The 21838-nt window shown below is 42.9% G+C and overlaps 2 protein-coding genes across 3 annotated transcripts in view; one reads left to right on the top strand and one right to left on the bottom strand.

Annotated features, from left to right (window-relative positions):
- The window catches only part of krt4 (keratin 4), a 33791-nt gene extending 19648 nt beyond the window's left edge, over window positions 1-14143 (top strand). Inside the window, exons 1-9 of one of the 2 annotated variants that reach the window (XM_051111922.1) lie at window positions 9220-9946; window positions 11505-11713; window positions 11804-11864; window positions 11951-12046; window positions 12133-12297; window positions 12381-12506; window positions 12597-12817; window positions 12903-12967; window positions 13043-14143. In XM_051111922.1, coding sequence (XP_050967879.1) covers window positions 9518-9946; window positions 11505-11713; window positions 11804-11864; window positions 11951-12046; window positions 12133-12297; window positions 12381-12506; window positions 12597-12817; window positions 12903-12967; window positions 13043-13197 — 1527 coding nt within the window. In that variant the 5' untranslated portion in view covers window positions 9220-9517 and the 3' untranslated portion in view covers window positions 13198-14143. Of the gene's footprint in view, window positions 1-9219; window positions 9947-11504; window positions 11714-11803; window positions 11865-11950; window positions 12047-12132; window positions 12298-12380; window positions 12507-12596; window positions 12818-12902; window positions 12968-13042 lie in introns of those variants that run through there. The other variant, XM_051111923.1, reaches the window with a different exon arrangement.
- On the bottom strand, window positions 13753-21660 carry si:dkey-195m11.11 (uncharacterized). The gene is made up of 9 exons (XM_051111926.1): window positions 21329-21660; window positions 20123-20168; window positions 19552-19602; window positions 18146-18478; window positions 17748-18059; window positions 16518-16858; window positions 16224-16351; window positions 15934-16114; window positions 13753-14798 (listed from the first exon to the last, which is right to left on the bottom strand). Exons 1-6 carry the CDS (start codon window positions 21383-21385, stop codon window positions 16569-16571), a joined length of 1089 nt encoding a protein of 362 aa, XP_050967883.1. The 5' UTR covers window positions 21386-21660; the 3' UTR covers window positions 13753-14798; window positions 15934-16114; window positions 16224-16351; window positions 16518-16568.
- Window positions 21661-21838: the final 178 nt, after the last annotated feature.

Raw genomic sequence — 21838 nt, 5'->3', positions numbered from 1 at the left:
GACTGCGGCGGATTACAAGGAAGTCAAACGGGAAATCCTGGCAAGACTTGGTCTTTCCCCGATTTGTGCAGCGCAACAGTTCCACGAATGGGAGTACAAAGTCCGCGTGCCAGCCCGCGCCCAGGCAGCTGAGTTGTCGCGCATCGCCCAACACTGGTTGCTCGAGGGAGAGACCACGGCAGAGCAGGTGGTGGAACGAGTGGTCATTGATCGCCTCCTCCGCGCGCTGCCGCGCTCCCAGCGTCAGGCAGTCGGGATGAAAAATCCTACCACCATCTTGGAGCTTGTGGAGGCGATCGAGCTGGCGGATGCTATGTACCATCGAGAGGCTGGGGAAAGAGCGCCGCCATTCCCTCGGAGGGTGGGCCAGGAGCGACGCGCGCCGGAGGGCACCCCGCGCACAGTAAGCAGACCGGCGATTCCCTCTCCTCCGGACGAGCCCATGCCCACCGCCGAATCTGCGCCTCCACCCCGGACCTGGCTGGCGGGTTGCATCGTACATCAAGACCCACCACCGGCAGCTCCGGCCGCGGAGGTTAAGGTGAACGGGAAACCCATGCGGGCGCTTCTAGACTCCGGCAGTGCGGTCACCCTCATTCAGTCCCGGCTGTGTCCGCCCCAACCCGGCCAGAAAACCTTCCTACCTATCACGTGTGTACACGGGGACACACAACAGGTTCCCGCTCGCCGAGTGACCATCTCCGCTAAACCTGGTACCTGGTCTGTCGAGGCTGGGTTGGTGAAAGACCTCCCGGTGGCCGTACTGCTGGGAAGAGACTGGCCCGGCTTCGAGCGCCTGCTCACCACTGTCACCCAACCCGCCAGCCCGAGAGGGAATCGCCGACTTCGCAGCCGGCCCTTGGGTCCCCGTCGCCGGCCAGCCCTGCTTGCTTCGGACAGCGGGAGGGATGGTGAGTCCCCCTCTCATAACACTAATCCTTTCTTTGATGTGTTCCAGCAGGTTGTCGGAGGGGGCTCATTTGGAAAAGAACAGCGGGAGGACGATCGCCTTAAACATTGCTGGACACAAGTGAGGCGCATCGACGATCAGGACGTCCTCCCATCGCCCCATCCTCTCCCGCATTTCATCGTCCGAAGCAGTCTGCTATACTGTGTCGCTCAGCGAAGGGGGGAGGAGAAGGAACTGCTGGTCGTCCCGAGGACGAAGACCGAAACGATTCTGGAATTAGCTCATGCGCATCCAATGGCAGGTCACCTAGGGGTAACGAACACTCTCCAGCGGATCCGCGATCGCTTCCACTGGCCGGGCATGGAGGCCGACGTCAGGGGATTCTGCCAAGCCTGCCCGACCTGCCAAATCACGACCCCTAGGACTCCTCCCCCCAGCCCGCTCATCCCTTTACCCATCATCGAGGTGCCCTTCGAGCGCATCGGATTGGATCTGGTAGGGCCGTTGCCTAAGTCTGCCCGGGGACATGAACACATCCTAGTCATCGTGGACTACGCCACCCGGTACCCAGAAGCGGTTCCCCTACGGAAGGCCACGGCGAAGTCCATCGCGCAGGAGCTGTTTCTGTTGGCAAGCCGGGTCGGCCTCCCGGCTGAAATTCTGACCGACCAAGGAACCCCATTCATGTCCCGGCTAATGGCTGATCTTTGCAGGCTGCTGCGGGTAAACCAGTTGAGGACCACAGTCTACCACCCACAGACGGATGGATTGGTCGAACGTTTTAATCAAACCCTCAAACAGATGCTTAGACGAGTGGCAGCGGAGGACAAAAGGGACTGGGACCTCATGATCCCCTACGTTATGTTCGGCATCCGCGAAGTCCCCCAAGCCTCAACTGGTTTCACCCCCTTCGAGCTCCTGTTTGGCCGTCAACCTCGGGGGCTCCTGGACGTAGCCCGGGAAGCTTGGGAGCAGCAGCCTGCCCCCCACCGCACGGTCGTCGAGCACGTACGACAGATGAGGGAGAGAATCGACCGGATCATGCCGTTAGTCCGGGAACACCTCAGCAAAGCTCAGCAGGCCCAACAACGCCACTACAACCGGGCAGCACAACCACGGGAATTCCAACCAGGAGATCGTGTCATGGTCCTGGTCCCCACTTCGGCCTGCAAATTCCTGGCCTCATGGCAAGGGCCCTATACAGTGATCGAAAAGATTGGCCCCGTGACATATCGGGTGAGACAACCAGGTAAACGACGAACCGAGCAGTTATATCATATTAACCTGCTTAAAAAATGGACCGGGACCCGGGACCAACTCGCCGCCCTAAGTCTCACTGATCCCGTGGTTGTGGACGTAAATCCCCACCTGTCAGCTGCCCAGAAAGCTGAGCTTCAACATCTAGTCGGTCAGTTCTCGGATGTGTTCTCCACTCGCCCTGGGCAGACCAACGTCATCCAACACGACATCAGGACGCCCCCTGGAGTGATCGTCAGGCAACGGCCCTATCGAGTCCCGGAAGCTCGGCGGCAGGCTATAGAGGAAGAGGTTCAAGAAATGCTGAAGTTGGGAGTAATCGAGCCATCACGCAGCCCTTGGTCCAGCCCCATTGTGATGGTACCCAAGCCGGATGGCACCCTCCGCTTCTGCAACGACTTCCGACGGCTGAATGAAGTCTCCGAGTTCGACAGCTACCCCATGCCTCGGGTCGACGAGCTGTTAGATCGCTTGGGGAGGGCCCGGTACATCTCCACGCTGGACCTAACAAAAGGCTACTGGCAAGTACCTCTTACTCCTACCGCTAAACTAAAGACTGCCTTCTCTACCCCTAGTGGCCACTGGCAGTACCGGACCCTCCCGTTCGGCCTCCACGGGGCCCCCGCGACGTTCCAGCGTATGATGGATATCATCTTGCGGCCCCATCAATCATACGCTGCGGCATACCTGGACGACGTGGTGGTCCACTCTGAGGCATGGGAGGAACACCTGGAACGTCTGCGGAGGGTGTTTTCGGAGCTCCGGCGGGCTGGACTAACCGCCAACCCCCGCAAATGCCACCTAGCGCTCTCAGAAGCCAAGTACCTGGGCTTCCAAGTTGGACGGGGCCTCATCCAGCCACAAGAAAAGAAGATCGAGGCAATCCGCATAGCTCCTCAGCCCTCAACGAAGACCCAGGTACGAGCTTTTTTGGGGTTGGCGGGGTACTATCGCTGTTTTATTCCCAACTTCTCCTCTTTAGCCGCCCCTCTGACAGACCTGACCAGGAAGGGGCAGCCAGAGAAGATACAATGGACCTCAGCGGCCGAGGAAGCCTTCGTCCAGCTCAAGGTGGCCTTAACGTCCTCACCCGTGCTCCGGGCGCCGGATTTCAGCTGCCCCTTCCTGCTGCAGACGGATGCCTCCGACACTGGATTAGGAGCTGTTTTATCGCAAATCCAGGAAGGTGAGGAGCATCCTGTCCTTTATATTAGCAGAAAGCTGTCCCCCGCCGAGAGAAACTACGCCACCGTCGAGAGGGAAGCCCTGGCCGTCAAGTGGGCAGTCTTGGAGTTGCGGTACTACCTCCTAGGCCGCAAGTTCACCCTGGTAACCGACCACGCCCCCCTGCAGTGGATGGCCCGGGCCAAGGAAACCAACGCCAGGGTGACTCGCTGGTTCCTCGCACTCCAAGACTTCCACTTTGAAGTTCGCCATCGTGCCGGGGCCACCAACAACAACGCCGACGGACTCTCTCGGATCTGGACAGCTTATGCAGGTCTGTCAGGGGCCATTCCCCACCCACCCCATTCTTCACCCCTTCTGTCCCCATTCATTTCTAGGACCAGGACAACGCTTAGGGGGGGGGAATGTGACGAGTATCTCCGGGCTCATCAGCGTCGCCCTGGTAACCAACGATTGTCAGCTGCACACCACCATCACCGGCTGATCGGTCACGGCTGCTTTCCAATCAGGACCTGCCTACAAAAGACGCTGAAACACGCTACCAAGTCAGACTTGGATCTCACACATGCTGGACGCTACTAACTCATTTTCTCTCTTTGCCAGAAAGCAGCGAGTGACCGACAGCTCACTGGAGCACGACACGGACACCCACTTTCGAGCACAAGGACCGAGACGGAGCACCAGCCACGCCAGCACCCCACGTCTTCTTTCTGCACCTGTTTTCACGAAGTATTATAATAAAATCCACCCTCCGGGGGTTTTTCACTCAGCTCTCTCTGTCGTGTGATTCTTCAGCCCGTGACAAATCGACAGCACACCCACATGGAAAGAACCTATATGAGGATATATATGCATATATGAAACCTATATGCAGTATATATGCACATACTGTATATGATAATATATATGCTGCATATATGCGTATATATGCCACATATAGGCAAAATTGAGGTGCATATATGTGCATATACAGGCCATATAGGTCTCCTGTATTGCTTTTTTATATCCACAAAAAAGCCCTATATGTACATACAAGATATGTCTCCTATATAGCTCATGGCAGGATCTGGTCATTTTAGCTCATATCTCACTTTGGCAACTGTCATACATGATGCCTAGCTCATATTTTCTATTATCAAGGTAATAACTAAGAACCAACTAAAAAAAAAAAAAAATGCAAAAAACTTATGTGCGAACAGGTGAAATTGGTATCACATGTAATTGGCGTGTTATGGAAATTTACCCACACGGAAATAACGTATATAAACATATATGTTTTAATATAGGTTTTGATATAGTTTTTTAATATATGTGACATATATAAATTTGGCCGTTTCCTATATTATATGTACATATATGTACATATATGCACATATATGTACATATAATAAAATGGCCGTTTTCCTATAAAAGGGCCATATATGTACATATATGCACATATATATGTCATTTTATATATGTCACATATATTAAAAACCTATATCAAAACCTATATTAAAACATATATGTTTATATAGGTTATTTCCGTGTGGGCAATTCCGTCCATCCCGCCTTCACTAACTTTAAGTTAATCAACAACGAATTGTGACTACCGGGGAAAACGGGACATCTGGTGACTCTAGCCCTAGCCCTTCAGGTGCTGAGGCCATTGTCTCAGATTGCAAGTTCGCGTTTTGGTAGGCTGTCTTTCCATTGCGGCTGCCATACTGAGACTAGACATGCAAACGCCCCTTATCCAATGCAACTATTTCCGCATTCTACTTGTTACGGCTTGGGAGTTTCCGGTTAGCGTTCAGCGCATCTACATACAGACAGTTTCTCATTAGAACGCAGATTATTACTACATTTTAGGGCTGGCATTTCTTTAAAAAAAAAAACAATGACTTATATTCTTATTACTTATATTCTTATTATTAAAAACAATTACTTATATTCTTATATTAACTCTCATTTCATTAGGCGTTTAAGTCAGCTAGATGATTACAGCGCATTGAAAATGTACATGACCGGAAATAACTGAGCCGTAAGATTTCAAAACGGAAGTGCGTCACGAGGCTCAGTGCAAGTAGTCCATTGCAACCTAACGACCGAGATGCACATTTTGAAAGAGGACGGTAAGCCTATAGGATGTATTTTCAATGTCCGCTAGTCCTCAAATAACATTGTTGTCCCGTCTCGTCTTGTTAACGAAGAGGCGGCATAAATGTTGCCATACTTTTTATCATCAGATATTAGTTTTAGCTCGTCAATGTCTCGTCTTCATCACAGAAAAAATGTTTGTTAACGAATGTGTTTCGTCGTCATCTTCGTTGACGAAATTAACACTTCGCTCGCTAAACATTTGTGATCTCTTGCAAAGATAATTGCTCTTGCTCGCAAAACTTTTGTGTTCTCTTGCAAAGATAATTACATTGTCTTGCAAAACTTTTGCATTCTCCCATGAAACTCTGCGTTCGCTCGCAAAACTTTCACATTCTCCTGTGAAATTTTCCGTTGACTCGCAAAACTTTTGCGTTCTCTAGCAAAACTTTCATGTTCACCCATGAAACTGTTTCCTCGCAAAACCTTCGCGATTGCGTGTTCCACCCTGTATTTTTCTCACCGCCATGTCCCTAAACTCTGTTTCTCTGTATCTAGAAACCTGACATTTCTAGAAGAAAAGAAAGTAAGATTCCTGACTTTTTAGTTCAAATCCACCTTCAGAATATAGCTGAACCTGGCCTCTCAAATCTGTATGTGTGTGTGCGTTTTTATTTCTATTGAGTTCAGTAGTAAATCTGTTGCAATTATGGGTGTGCCTGCAACACATAAAAAGCAGATCTGTGAACACTAGGAGGTATGATTGCTGCTGTTTATATGAGCACCCTCATTGTTAGAAGGTATTCTATGCTGGTTCACAGCATTTTCAGAAGTTGCCAACTTGTTGACAGTGAGTAATGAGATACTCCACAGTGAGTTTCTTAAGCCAACACCCATCCACTATAAGAAGGCATACTCATGTTATGAGGTACAGAAGGAGCGGAAAAGAGGCATGTAGAGACAGAGCCATTTATACGCTTCTTCCACTCCTTGGCCAAAAAAAAAAATTAAATAAGGAAGAATGGAAAATAAACACTGAGTAGTTACAAAATGTATCCAGCTCAGTGCTGCACACATAATTTATGCAATTGCTACCATAGTTAAAATAAGTAGTTTAGTAGGCTCCTAGTATAGGCCCTCCAACTAAAATTTCCACCTAATGTTTTGTTGTGTGAAAAATTACAGATGATTTCATTGAGATTTAGGGTGTTTCTGGATCCACCTATTGCACATTGATGGTCACGATGAGTGTTGTGAGAAAAGGCCTGCCTGTGCTCATGCACCTATGATATCTTTTTGTGTAGGTGTGATACCTATCATGATGACCTTCAAAAAAAAAAGCTAGACAATAGCAACTTCGGGTGGATGGTATGTGTGTAATTTGTGACATTCAATTTTAATTCGTTGCTTCTTAGGAAGGCTTAGTTCTGCTGAAATGGAACGGGTGTAGCAGATCATGGGAGTGGGCTTCAGTACACCTCTGCATATTCTAAAAATACAGACCCGACTGGTTTCATCCATTTCATCCAAGTCTCTTCTTCAGAAACCTGACATGTGAAACTTTGCCTATTGTGTACAAAGTTTTGCTGTTTGCAGTAAATGTAAGTTGGATCCAGTTTGTTGAAGCCGGTCTTCCTTCTTAAGAAGTCCCAGACATGTCTTTACAAAATGTTGTTTTAGCATGATACTGCCTAAATTTCAACATAGCCCATTTTCATGCCCATTTACTAAATACTAGATAGCTTAACCCTGCTGATTCTGGTCAAATAGCTTAAAGGCAGTCTTATATGCAAAACAGACATACCACAGCAAAGTCCCCCAGGCAAGAGAACAGGTCTCTAAAAGATTTAGCAGCAGATAGTCTCCTTGTTCTTTCCTTAATGTTTTTTGTGATCCATTCTGAAAATGTAAAAGATCTGATTGTAGTGTTACAAAGTAATTAATTCTTTATATTGCTGCAACACAGAAATGCTTAACGTAAAATAACAAGTCCTTTTCAAGGTGGCTTGAAATGAAATATTGAATGCATCGTCAATGAAAAGAACAATGAAAAAGTAATAACAATCCCATCCCCCCATGCATATTAAAAATTCAGATTAATGAATGCTCTGTTCAGTTGCGTTTTTGTTCTGCTGACTTTTGTTTTGCACACTTTTAAAATGCAGACAGATGTTAAGTATGTTTCTCTTTTCAGTCCCCTTTTTGACTGGACCTAATACAATTAAATACAAACTTTCAACTTCATTTTATCAGATCTAGACTAGGGGGTGCCATTAAAATACATATCAGAAGATGTTCTGTTCTGCTCTGCCACTGTTTGGTCTGCAAATATGGTGCTCATCTAAAAAATGATTCCACCCTGGTGACTGACAGGTGGCCTGGCCACATACCTTACAGTCTTTGTGTGAAGAATGTGACAATGTACATGTGAATTGAAATAAAACTGTATTCAAGTGTGGATCCAGTGCTATATGGTAATCCATATGTTAGTTATTTCAAAGGTTTATTTTCAGTGCAGAAAGTCAGTTGATGATCCAAACAAAGGGTGTGTCAGTTCTTGTCATCAGTTCTTAAACTGGGAATGTGCCAGACGCTACAGATCTGTCATCATCGAACATTTCGCTTTCAAACATGGATAAATGCTATGTTTATGTGAAAATCTAAATTATTATTTAGTAACATTAATGTCATCGTCCTCGTAAATATTTGCGTATTCTCACAATATACTAATATTTGCATATTCATACTCAGAATACACTACTGCATTGCAATAATACCAAGGTGCCAAACCCTGTTATGTTACTAGGAGCAAATGACATCCACTTTGGAAAATATGCATAATACACCTTAACACCAAATCAGATAAACACGAATATGTGCACATGAATAGTGCATGAACGAGTCTGCATACTGCAGACGCTCCGGCCACTCCATTGTCTGATTACTGTAATGGTTTGCTGCCCTAAACCCTCTCCACAATGTCCCGGAGATCCAGCCCGGACATGCATTTTCTTGCCTTTCCTTCCCTTGCACGTCTGATGTGCACGCCATTGCTAGAGACATAGCCGGAGCATATTACTCATCACAGACACTCACACAAAGCAATGATTGCAGTACAATGAATGATCTCACACGTTTCACACCTGTGTTACACTATCATAGTGTCATGACTGTTGTAATGCCCGCAAGTGCTGGCTGTGCCACCCAACAGTCGGCTTATCATGTTGACCTGAACTACAAATGAGAAATGGTCTAAGTATGCAGGGCGTGGGAACGTCGTAGGAGCGATCCTGAAGAAGTTTCCAGGTAGAGCTAAGCATACTGTATTTTTGTGGCAACACCACTTTGCTCCACCTCAAATATACACACTTATGTGTACACACATATGGTGGCGTTTAGAATCATAAAACACACAAGCTGCGTTAGCTACTGTGCAGAAGTGTGTGTGCACATTTTCCAGTATCAAAACGGACGGAAACTGCGTCCGCTGTTCTTTTTTTTTTCCCTTGTAAATCTCAACAATGCAACTCTTCAGCTCACAGGGGGAAAAAAAGCCCTACCGGTTCCAAACACTGGCAAAAGTAGATGGAAAAAAGCCATTCATAAATGTGAAAGTTGCTTCGCGCCCCACCCTGCTGAAAAGAGCAGAGGTTAACTCACGCTCTACAGCTGCCCAGCCAACCAGATACTAAGGCAGAAACACACCCGCTGGCAGCCTGTGAGAGCAACACTGTCTTTTCTTTCTTTTTTCTAAGTTTCTACTGGAATGTCTGTCCTCAAGTCTCTGCCTCTCCTGGTTTCTCACTCCTCCTGAGGCAAAGCCTGAGGCTGGGTGTGACACCATTTATCTTGCCACTTTCTCTATACCTGTCTAACAGGTAGGGTGTGTGTGAGAGAGCATCTGCATGCGAGGGTATGTGTGCGAGCGGGCGGCTCCGCCTCCTGAGCATGTGTATAAAAACCGTCAGCCAGCTGCAGAGAGACACGCAGAGGGACTTTGACTCTCCTTTGTGAGCAACCTCCTCCACTCCTCTCTCAGAGAGCACTCTCGTACCTCCTTCTCAGCAACTCAAAGACACAGGCACCATGTCAAGCAGGTCTATCACCTACACCAGCGGTGGCTCCATGAGGAAGTCCGGCTACTCCAGCCAGTCAGCCTACGCACTTCCCGGCGGCTCTAGCAGGGTCAGCAGCGTCACCACCGTCAGGAGATCTGGCGTGGGTGCCGGTCCAGGCTTCGGCGCAGGATTCGGTTCTGGAGGCGGCAGCTACAGCTTCAGCAGCAGCAGCATGGGTGGAGGCTACGCTGGTGGCATTGGTGGAGGCTACGGTGGAAGCATTGGTGGAGGTTTCGGTGGTGGCTTCGTTGCACCTCCCATCACTGCTGTCACTGTCAACCAGAACCTGTTGGCCCCCCTCAACCTGGAAATTGACCCCACGATTCAGGCTGTCCGCACTCAGGAGAAAGAGCAGATCAAGACCCTCAACAACCGCTTCGCCTCCTTCATTGACAAAGTAAGTATTCATGCATCCAAACTCTCTTAAAATATCTGTCTTTTACATACTATGCAAATATATAATGATATTGCTGTGCACACTGCCTGCAGTGCATTCAAATACAGAATACTCATTTTATTACTAAGTGCGCCCTTTGAACCAGTGACTCTTAACACTGGATGCCTTTAGTATTACTACACACCATAATAGCTTGCAGCTGTAAAAAACCTGAGTGACACATAAAAATGTTTTCTCTTGCACAACAGCTTTCTGTAAGCATATCTGCAAGCTAAGTGTTTTTCTTAGATGTAAAAGTTACTTACCAGAGCCAGTCAGTACTACTCTAAGCAAAGTAGTAGCAATAGGCTAATTACCTAAAGTAAATGTTAAATCATTTGTACTAAAACTCTAAGTATGGCTTTAGCCTTGGAAAAAAGTCCTCAAAACCCATGACTGAGGCTATCCAAATATGGGTGGAGTTTAGGTAATAACCTAGCAACCATGTGAGTCATAGATACACACATACTGTATATAGCGAGCACTAGAGGAAACCAGTGTGAGTGTAGTCCAAAGTCTAGACTTTATTACACCACAAAAAAACTGGACAGCTATGAAACCAGAATTGTAATTCAGAAACATTTGTGCTTTGCATTTTTTATTTCATTCTCTATCTAAAACATCAATGAAAAGCTTTAGCTTTAGTATGTTACACCCATATTTGGCTGCAAACAAAGACTTCACAACTTTCTGAGCTAATGTGGACAGAAGACACACCCTGAAGGCCATGCAGTCAGCATATACACACACACCTTTATTTTTTAGTGCCTGTGGGAGAATTTGCAGTAGGTAGTGTGTGACAAGGATGAGTCATCTGGACCATAGACACCAGATGCTCCAAACTTTTACTCTGCTTTATAGCCCGCTAGCAGGTCAAAGACTATGCCAGTAAATGCCTTTGAAGTTTTTCTGAGGTATAAGATAAGAAGGAAATGTAAATCATTGTTAGTGTGAGATAGTTAAACAAAGATGAGGGAAAAGTGCACGAATATTTCCAGGATGCATACATTTAGAAAAAAAAGTATAAAGACTTAAAGTTAAGACAGGTGCTGTCATATATGGCTGATCTCCAAAGACCACACACAAAACCTACATTAGGGTGTGGCGGGTAGGTCTTGTTTCTCTGATGTTGTTGTGCACTTTTTATCTGTGAAGCAATGCAAGTTTGGGGCGAGGCCATTACTGGAAGTTTTTTCCAGTCTAGGAGTTTGTAGCTTGTGTGCAGCACTGCCACACCCAGTCAGTCCACTTTCACCTTCCCCTCCCCCCTTCCCTCACTCCACCCTGCAGAAAAATGCCTGCTAAAATGACTCATGGCCATTTGTATTCCCTTAAACAATGCTTCCAGAGAGCACACACAAAGAGACTACAAAGGAGTCATACAGGATGGACAAAACCATCAATCTGCTTATTCATTCATTCATTCATTATTTTATTTCAAAATGCTTTCTTAACTTTAAGCAGTTTGAAAGTGAAAACCATCGCATAAGAATACTAATGTATTTCTTGCCTTCTCCAGGTGCGTTTCTTGGAACAGCAGAACAAGATGCTGGAGACCAAATGGAGTCTCCTCCAGGAACAGACCACCACACGCTCCAACATCGACGCCATGTTCGAGGCCTACATTGCTAACCTGCGCAGACAGCTCGATGGGCTCGGAAATGAGAAGATTAAGCTGGAAGGAGAGCTGAAGAACATGCAGGGCCTGGTTGAGGACTTCAAGAACAAGTGAGTTGTAACTTTGAAACGGAATGATCTGATGGAAAAAACTTAAAAATAAAAACCGAAGACTTACTCATGTTTCCTTTCTCTTAACAGGTACGAAGATGAGATCAACAAGCGTGCCTCAGTAGAGAATGAGTTTGTTCTCCTCAAGAAGGTAAAGACCATTTGTCTTTTTCTTTTAAAGTCCTCCTTTCTTTTTGTATCAGCAGCGGGGTATAATGTCCTCTCATTGTCTTTCAGGATGTTGATGCAGCTTACATGAACAAGGTTGAGCTTGAGGCCAAGGTTGATGCTCTTCAGGATGAGATCAACTTCCTCAGGGCAGTCTATGAGGCTGTAAGTATTCTGTTGTGTTTGGCCAACCAAAACTTGTTAGCATTGAATCCTAGGACATTTATTGATGGTTTGTTCTGCATTTGCAGGAACTGCGTGAGCTTCAGTCTCAGATCAAGGACACATCAGTCATTGTGGAGATGGACAACAGCAGAAACCTGGACATGGACGCCATTGTGGCTGAAGTGCGCGCTCAGTATGAGGACATCGCCAACCGCAGCCGTGCCGAGGCAGAGAGCTGGTACAAACAGAAGGTGGGTCAAGCTCTTAAAGCTTCAACTCTTGAAGATCACCTCATCTGTGGCTACACAAATGCTCATTTCAATATGTGTTACAGTTTGAGGAGATGCAGACCTCTGCTGGACAGTACGGTGAGGACCTCCGCTCAACCAAGGCTGAGATTGCAGAACTCAACCGCATGATCGCCCGCCTCCAGAATGAGATTGATGCCGTCAAGGGACAGGTAATGACGAGCAAGCAAGCTTTGATGCATAAATAGTAAACATGCTGTTTATGTAAAGAAGCTGACTTATGTACGTTATTGTCATTTTAGCGTGCCAACTTGGAGGCTCAGATCGCTGAGGCTGAGGAGCGTGGAGAGCTGGCAGTGAAGGACGCCAAGCTCCGCATCAAGGAGCTCGAGGAAGCCCTCCAGAGGGCCAAGCAAGACATGGCCCGCCAGGTGCGCGAGTACCAGGAGCTCATGAACGTCAAACTGGCCCTGGACATTGAAATCGCCACCTACAGGAAGCTGTTGGAAGGAGAGGAGAGCAGGTAGGAACTGTCAAAAGAATGTTTCTTTGATATTTACACTCGCTAGACAACATCATTAAGGAAATTGTTGTCTTCCTTACTCTAGACTGTCCAGCGGTGGAGCTCAAGCCACCATTCACGTGCAGCAGACCAGTGGAAGTCTGTCATCCGGTAAATCTCTCTCTCTGAATCACCTTTATTATAATCTCATGTTGGATATGTGTCTAAACTTTCTTTCTATTGCAGGTTACGGTAGCAGCGGTGGATTCGGCTATGGCGGCGGTAGTTTCGGTGGCTCTTCAGGATTTGGTGGTGGATCGGGATACAGTGGTGGATCAGCGTACGGAGGTGGCACCATCAGCAAAAGCAGCGTCACCACTGTCAGCAGTAAGCGCTATTAAGGAGAAGCCCCACCAACCCATCCCTTCCCAGCATCCTATCTTCCTTACCTGCAACTAGATCACTCTGAACCTTCTTACAACTCGAACCATCTATGGTGCTATATTCTAGCCAGACAGCTATCCCCTGTTAATGAGGAGATGAGGACAATGATTTCTTTAACAAAAAATACATTTTAGGTTGTTCTGTGCATTGATGGTAGTTACCCATAACATGCATCTCTTGTCTGGTGGTGTCACTGCCATATTAAATCATCAACCCAACTACACTACAATGACACCAGAAAGAATGTAATGGAGAATCTGTGCTCCCAGTCACTGAATTGTTTTATTTCTGCACTGATCTGTATGGGGAAAGTGAGACTTGAATGAAATACATACACGTAGAAACCACTGAAGCCAATTAGGCCCATCACAACAATAGGATTTCAGTCTCATTAGCATAACCACAAGCAGTACCATGGTTTCACTGGATTGGGGATGTGCTATACAGGTCCTGAAAGTCCTGGTTGAATGTTTTGTGCTGTTCCAAGCTCCCTGCTGTATTTGTAATATGACTTTTGCCATTATGCAATGGCTGTCAGTGTTAGTTTACCTATTTGATGTAAAAACTGTCAGCCTGTAACTGATGACAATGACTTGTGGGCTTCCAATGTCCAGTTACCTCACATTCAAGGGAGATCTGTTACAGCAAAAAACAGACACTGTGGCATTTCTATGGACCGTCCATCCTAAACTTTGCGTACTTGCTGAGTAGAGCTTTATTTACTGTGTGGTGACTGTACTACCTTATACTTTCCCCTGTATTCAAACTACTTCCAGAGAATATTTTACAGTCCCTGTTATGGAAAAATGCAACAAAACTGAAACCATGTTCAACCAGATTTATTTTGTATTGATTGACTTGACATCAACTTAAAATCTGAATACAATAAATCTGAGTCTACAAGTTCTGTCTTGATTTGTCTTTCATTGAATTTGTTGTTTGAAATGTTGAAATGTTTCACCAACTATGGGCCGTTTTAACAAGAAAAAGCCACAGGAAGTATAGACAAAACTATTTAATAGGATTTAAACAGATACATTCAATATAATTACAATAAAGTTAATTCACTTTATGCTGAACATCTTGCAATGCAGAACTTACTTGCTTGCACACATAAAAGACTCCCTTATTCTTAGCATATAATTTTAGCTACATTAACTTTGATATCTAAATATTTTCTCCTCATAAACATTTTCAGGAACCCCTGTACAACCGCACTGCAAAATGCACTTATCTCTTAGCCTTTTTTTTAAAAATATTTATCATCATATTTAATGTGTGAAGTTGTCTGGATGATATATTTACATGGTGACGTTAAACAAATGTTAGCCCATAAATTAAACTTCCTTGGTCTCCAGTTGCTGAGGTGGGTAGCTGGCATTTTTATCTGGATTTTCAGTATTGGTCTGTGGAAATTCAGTATTGGTCTGTGGAAATTCATTGGCCTGTACCTCTTCTGTCGCAGTTCTAAATACACAAATATACACCATAATTGCTATTCCAACAACAGTTGTGAGAACACCTGCAATAATTGGCACTGGATTTGGAGGATTGTATACTGCAAAAGACAAACAGAAATGAACATCAGGTAAGTTAAAACAAAATAAACAATCTTGATATTTCCAATATGGTGGATATGAGTATTGTGGCAATAAGAAAACGTTGCTAATGCAGATTCTATATCTTGGTTTGCCAAGATAAAGCAAATAGCATTTGGAGTAAAAATTAGGTCTTTAAAAGCCTGAAGTGCACCAACATGAGGTTCAGATACAAAGTAGTAGCTCAGCACTGCCCCCTGGTGCTTGTCCTTTAAAATTCTGTATTAAACATTTTACATTAGAGGATAAGACTATCCCTGCGTCCCAGTGTTCATACCATCCATCATCTATAGAATAAGTGTGTCCCTAAGCTGATAAGAGTACGCCAAAAGTCCCCGGATGGTTTATTATTTTAGGTACATTTTTGAAGTGTGGATCCGTGCACACTCTAATGGCACAATCAATTGGCGAAGGATTCGTTTCAGAACTACAAACACGAATAAAAAGCGTTAAAAAACTACAAACATGGCGGATGTGCGCGACGACGGTTCGAGAGTTTTAGATAAAGGGATTTGAGTCCGTAATTATTAACATTTAAACTAGTAAAAAAAACAAAAAAACAATATATATATATATATATATATTAATTTATGTGTGTTATATTTCATCTGCAACAACGTGAACTTTTATAAACATCTAAACATCGGATGTAAACAACATCATCGAGTTAATGTACTGCTGAATATGTTGTTCTGCTAATTTATGCTGTCACAGGAAAAAACGTGTGGAATCTGCTAAAATCACATAGAGAAGGACTTAGTAAGCAGGAAAGTGTGCAATATTTGATAAGAACAAACGCAAATGTTATCAAGATTCTTGCCCTGGAAATCCTGGTTCAGTTTGGCCAACCACAAACACCTTTTGTTCCTCAGACAGTTTCTCCCGGTCCTACCAATTAGTACAGCCCAAAACATGGCAAAAATTGACCATTTTCAGCAGGAATAACCAGAAAAATATGCGAGCTTTTCGGTTCAGTGGCATTGTTTACGTTCTGGGCCACCAATATGTGTGATGTAATACTATGTCCCAAAGCTTCTAATTTTCTTCTATACACTTATAATGCATCAAAAATGTAGTTTGTTTATAGGCACTCACTGTAAATGATGACTGAATTGCTGGGTGGAGATGCTAATTGAATTTCTGAAGAACTAAAACGGAATACACATTCATACTCTCCTGGAGTCTTTGGCGCGTACTGTATGAAAGTTTCTGGGTTGCCTGGACTGTTGGATTTTTCACTCAAATAAGCACCATCCCTTCTAAGCTCCAAGTACCCCTAAAGAGGAAAGAAAAGTCACCTGCTGTATATGTACCAAAAACATAATTTGCAGTGCAATTGCAAAACAATTGAGTGTAACAGTAAAAGTGTGAATAAGGTGATTTACATAGTCTTGTGATTTTAAATAAGTTGAGTTGATGGAACAGGTGAATTTCACATCTTGTTTGTCTCTGACATACACTTTGGAATCATACCCATACGTATCCACAGACAGTTTAGGACGGGGCAATGCATCTGTCAAAGGGGAGAGTGAAAGGAAGACATTTATTAGAAAAATTAAAAGCATGAGGTGATTAGTCAGAGCTTTGTGGCTCAAAGGAGTAAAGAAGACACTGTTAAAATATTTTCTGGTAAAATGTCATTGCAATACTTTTGTACAATTAATCTCAAACTGTCTCACCTGAGCAAATAATATAGAGCACGCCTCTTTGTTTGCAATCTTCAATTTTCTTCACTGGACAATCTTTGATTTTTTCTTTCCCACTGCATCTGATGCCCCCAACTGTCTGTGTGAAATACCGTTTGTTATCTCCAGAACTCTCTTCCACTTCAGCACCTGCCCACATCCCAGTTCCCTGCACACCACTTCAGCTGTGGCAGCAGCGGCAGATGAATCGGCTTCAGCATCGACTTCCTTCTGACAAACAGGTTCCCACTTGCCTTTAAGCGTGGCATCCAGATATCCCAGACAGCTCTCTCCACGTGACTGCTCCCAGAGCCTGGGCTGAACCGGATGCTCTTCTAATGGAGCACAAAGGGAAAAAACACACCATGGCTTTAATAAATATACATACACACTTGAATGCATCACAAATAGTTTCTTTGAGACCAGAGGTTGCGTTAGACTTTAACATTGTCCGTCATTTTGACAGACAGGGTTGTAAAAATTTCGTCATAATCTATTATTACCCATCATTTTAATTTTCATATTTTAATTATAATAACACATTTAATTGCTTTTATTTTTGTTCACATTTTAATTTTTAATTATGAACCTACAGGATGATATAGGCTTATGCATTTATTTTGAAGAGAACAAAAGATTGTGTAACTTTTCATTTTCAACACCACACCCCGCAGTGGCAGCAATTTTAATATATTCTCATTTTTATGAACCAACATCGATTCGTAAATCCCAATCGATCTTTTGGTCTACGCTGGTTTCAGCTGATAAATGAACAGTACATAGTGCACCTCCCATCCAATAAATCGCAATATGCTAAGCTTTGTGTGTTTTGATATAAATATCTCCGATTTCAAATTCTGTCCATTTCATTAGGAAATTCAAACCATAAATACCGTTTTGGCACTCTTTAATGTGGCCTGATAGATCGTTGTAGCTTCTGGGTACTCGCCTGTATATAATCAAACGCGTAGCAAAACAACTGTGACAGTTTCGTTTTTGTTCTGGATCCAGTGCTCTGGTGCCACACTGGAGCGCACTCACCAACAACTGGACAGGGACGGGAATTACAGTTACAATTTACAATAGATCACCCTCAGTGTAATCTGTCAAAGTGACATATAGCCTTCAGATTTTTCCGTCACTGATTAGAAAAAATTCTGTTTCAATTTTCAGTTAACGCAAACTCTGTTCGAGACATCAGTGAAATGCATTGCTCCTCTGTACCTGGGAAGGCTTGCTCAATGTTAGACAGAGATGAATGTAAAACGTTTCCTTCGTACAACATCTCCATAGTGCAGGCAAACTCTATTGGGACAACTGCATTCGTCTGTCTTAAAATGATAATAGTGTGATTTGTGAGGAACAGTGAACCAGCGGAGGTCCAGTTGGTTCCAGGGGTGACCGGGAGGACGCGGTAATACAGACTCAGTGTGAAGTTTCTGATTAGGCTGTAGGCTGATTCACATTGCACGGTGTAATTTTCACCCTTAAGAAAAAGATTGGGGTGCACAGTCACTTTGGGAGGAGAGAGGGCAGCTAAGAAAAAGAGAGAGAAACTTCAGTTGAAAATTTCAAATACATAATACATTGAAACACACTCTAACAAACATAATGAAACATACATGCGACTAATGTAATAGGGTTGCTTAATGCAGAATATGGATTCTTTGTATCAGTCCGAGTGGATTTGTACCAGCACACAATTTTTCCTTCATACTTGGCTGTTGCAGGGATTGTGAAATATAGTGTATCTGCTTGTCTAACGACCTCAGAGGTCACCCAGGCTTCTGTGGTTTCTGGGGTCTGTGAGGGGCTTTCCACCCTGCCCACAGACACAGTTACGGGAAACGGAGCACTCCAAGGGATCCCACAAGCAACCTGTACTATAGCGTTTAGCTCAATATTTCCTTCCTTTACTTCATATCCAAACTTGAATGTAGGGGCTGCAGCATATGCTGGAGGTGAGAGATAGAATGGGAACAGAACAGAAAAAGAACACTTATTAACGACAGCAATGTTGGATCAGCAGCTTTTCATTTAGTTTACTGTGTGCTTGTTAATTTCATATTGATTATTATATTCAGCAAATCCTAAGCAACACTAAATGAAAATAAATCATATGACTGCTTATAATATGATATCTAAAGCCATAATAGGGATTTTATATTATACTGACCATAACAGGCCATTTGCAGTCACAGTTTTTTTTTTTTTTTTTTTTTTTTTTTTTAAATAGTATTTTTATTAAGCAAAGAGACATTGAAATGGTGACAGTAAAGATATTTATAATGTTACGAAGTATTTCTGTTTCAAATAAATGCTGTTCTTTTGAACTTTCTATTTAGCAAGATAGCAAATACCGAAAAAATGCTTCATGTCTGCATATGTGAATGATTTCTGAAAAATCATGTGACACTAAAGACTGGAGTATTGGCTGCCGAATTAAAAATTCGGGATTACAGGAATAAATTGCATTATAAAATATATTAAAATACAAAGCAGTTATTGTAAATTATTATAAATAATAATACAAAAACATTTAAAAACCTAAGCTTTGTCAGCATGTTACTGCAGGCATTATGAGCTTATTATCATGCATATTATTGCACATCATGATTGAATGACCTTCATGTTTTTACACACACAATATATGCACTTTTCTAGAAAGATCCGCACAACCTGGAAGTGTTCAGTTTATATATATTTTTATGAGCAGGACAAATTAGTGAGAACACGTCTATAAACAACCTAATAGATAATTGTAACATCACATGACCTAAGAAATAAATTGCACTTCTTCCCTCGTACTACTGCCCACATGTGTGCTTCTGTTTTTTTTTTTTTTTTAATTTAACAGTATCAATTTACTCAAACAGGGAACAATATTATGTATATGAATATATATAAATGTCTCTAGTCATATATAAATGTCCACTTGTGTGTGTGTGTATATATATGTATATATATTACACACAATAAACAAATGAGTGCTTCTGCTTATGTACAGGAGTAGGTGAATGATTCTTACCCTGAGACACTGATTCTCTCACACACATTATCCAACACACCACAGCTAGTGCTATGAAGAAAGAGTGATTGCAATATGCAGTGAAAAACAGGATTTTCCACACTTAAAGTACATGAAATGGGCATGTTGCAACATTTTGTACATGGAGAAACAACATGCAAGACATTAATAACAATAGTTATATTTAGATTTTAATAGTTAGTTTTTAGGCCTACTATTTGCAAATACACTTGTACTTTAGAAATATGAATTATTGTGAATCATCAAACTCAAAAAATAGAAAAGTAATGTTTTCTACATTTCTACACTGGCCTAACTGACCTGTCTGAAACTGACCAGTCCTACTCAAGCATGGGTACTAATATGTTTAGAAATAATAGCAATATAAATACATTGACAATTAAGAACGTTCTTTGGATCACCCTGATTCATACCATCTTATTTATACTGTTAGTTGCAATTAATTGGAATTCAGAGTTAAATGTTATTGCAGCTGACTACATTTAATGGCTATATGAAATGTTTCTCCATTGGATAATAAAAACATCAGGAAAATGAAATAAACACTTACCTCTTATATTGGGGAGAATCATCCTGACAGGTAACAGCAAATGAAACTGTGACACGGTAAGAGTGAAAACGGCTTAAATTCACAACAACGCAGTGTTGAAATTCTGGTGAAACACTACATTAACTAACAGGAAGTACACTGACCCTAAAAAACAGATGTGACTTTTAGTTCACTATACTGTGTGTAAAAAATTTAATGTACTTTTAAATAATTCAAGCTTAGTCAAGTTTTTCTTAATCTTAAAAGTATTTATTTATATTTTATAGGCTGATAAATGCTTAAATCAACCACAATCACACTTTAAATATATATATATATTTGGAATGAAAATGATTCTCGTCTACACTAGTGTTTTCACTGTGTTTCAGAAACCATCTCCATCCATTTTACACAACCAAAAACACATTGCTTACATGGTCGTCAAAGATAAGCACAGCGAATGTGGATAGCCATGCCATTGTTTTCAAAAGTCTCCGTTCTGGTCCGTTTACACTGAAATGCGAACTAAAACGTGGTCTGCAGCGTTTTCAAATGTCTCCATTCTCGAGGGTCAAAAACGCCAGAGTAGTGTAAACGACAGAAAACGACAGAACGACCGTAGCAGAATTTATGTATTTTAAAGCGAAAATGCACTAGTGTAAACACAGCCTTAATTTCACATCTAGTTCTTTTGTTATTTTGTGCACAGAATTTCTCTCCCCTTGCTGATGTAGATCTTATCGCTACAAAAGTGATTCCAGAGCATGTCCTTTAGAAGCCACAGCTCATGATCCCAAACTTAGCCAGAGGCCTCTGCTTGACCTGAGTGACCTGGCTAGATCTCTAATCCTGCATGGCTTTATGGCTGCTCTCCACATGGTTGTGTTGCATAACTGTGAGAGAGCAGATTACGGACTGTTCAGCCTCACGTCTGTCCCTGCAGTGCTATCAGAGATGATACACAGGTGGGACAGAAAAAGCCAATAAGACCATATTTGTGTACTACAGCATCCACGGTTATTAACTTATTATCTTACAATGGATCATACATATTTACAAACATAAAACATAATCAAGTCAGTCATAATAACATTGTGTTAGCTTTCACACTGCATAAAATACTACAACACACTTTCAGAAAAAACATACAAAAGTATCACTGGGGCGGTACCTTTTAAAAAGGTCCTAACATGTACATTTTAGTTATTAATATGCACTACAAAGTACCTTCAAGTCAGTGGTTCTCAACTGCAGTCCACCAAGAGTTTTGTATGTCTTCCTCATTAAACACCTGATTCAGATCATTACCTTATTAGGAGAGACTCCATCAACTAAATTAAGCCTGTCAGATAAGTTACTGTATGTTCCATAATACTGTTTGTACCATTTAAAGGTGAATAAGGTACAAGGATGTACGTAGCTTATAGCTTTTGTGCCTACCGCAGTGAAAGAATTGTTCATTTTATTAGCAGGTGAACAGGATATATGTCGTCACCTGACCAAACCAGAAAACAGGTCTCATGGCATCCGTATGTTAAGAAAGTGTTAACAGCACGAACAGCATGAACTGATGAAGATATGTATGAACTTTCAAGGTAACCTAGCTAGTTGTTTTTATTGTTGGCATTTATTTGATTTCAATATCTAAATGTTAGTGAGAAGGAAAGTTTTAAATATCAATCTACGTATGTGAGGGACATTGGTTATGATTATCTTTGGTATCTCCTTTTCTCTTTT

This window comes from Labeo rohita, chromosome 6 (assembly GCF_022985175.1).
Source record: "Labeo rohita strain BAU-BD-2019 chromosome 6, IGBB_LRoh.1.0, whole genome shotgun sequence".
Lineage (NCBI taxonomy): Eukaryota > Metazoa > Chordata > Actinopteri > Cypriniformes > Cyprinidae > Labeo > Labeo rohita.
Note: the sequence above shows the minus strand (reverse complement) of the source record. Positions and strands in the feature narration are given on the sequence as shown.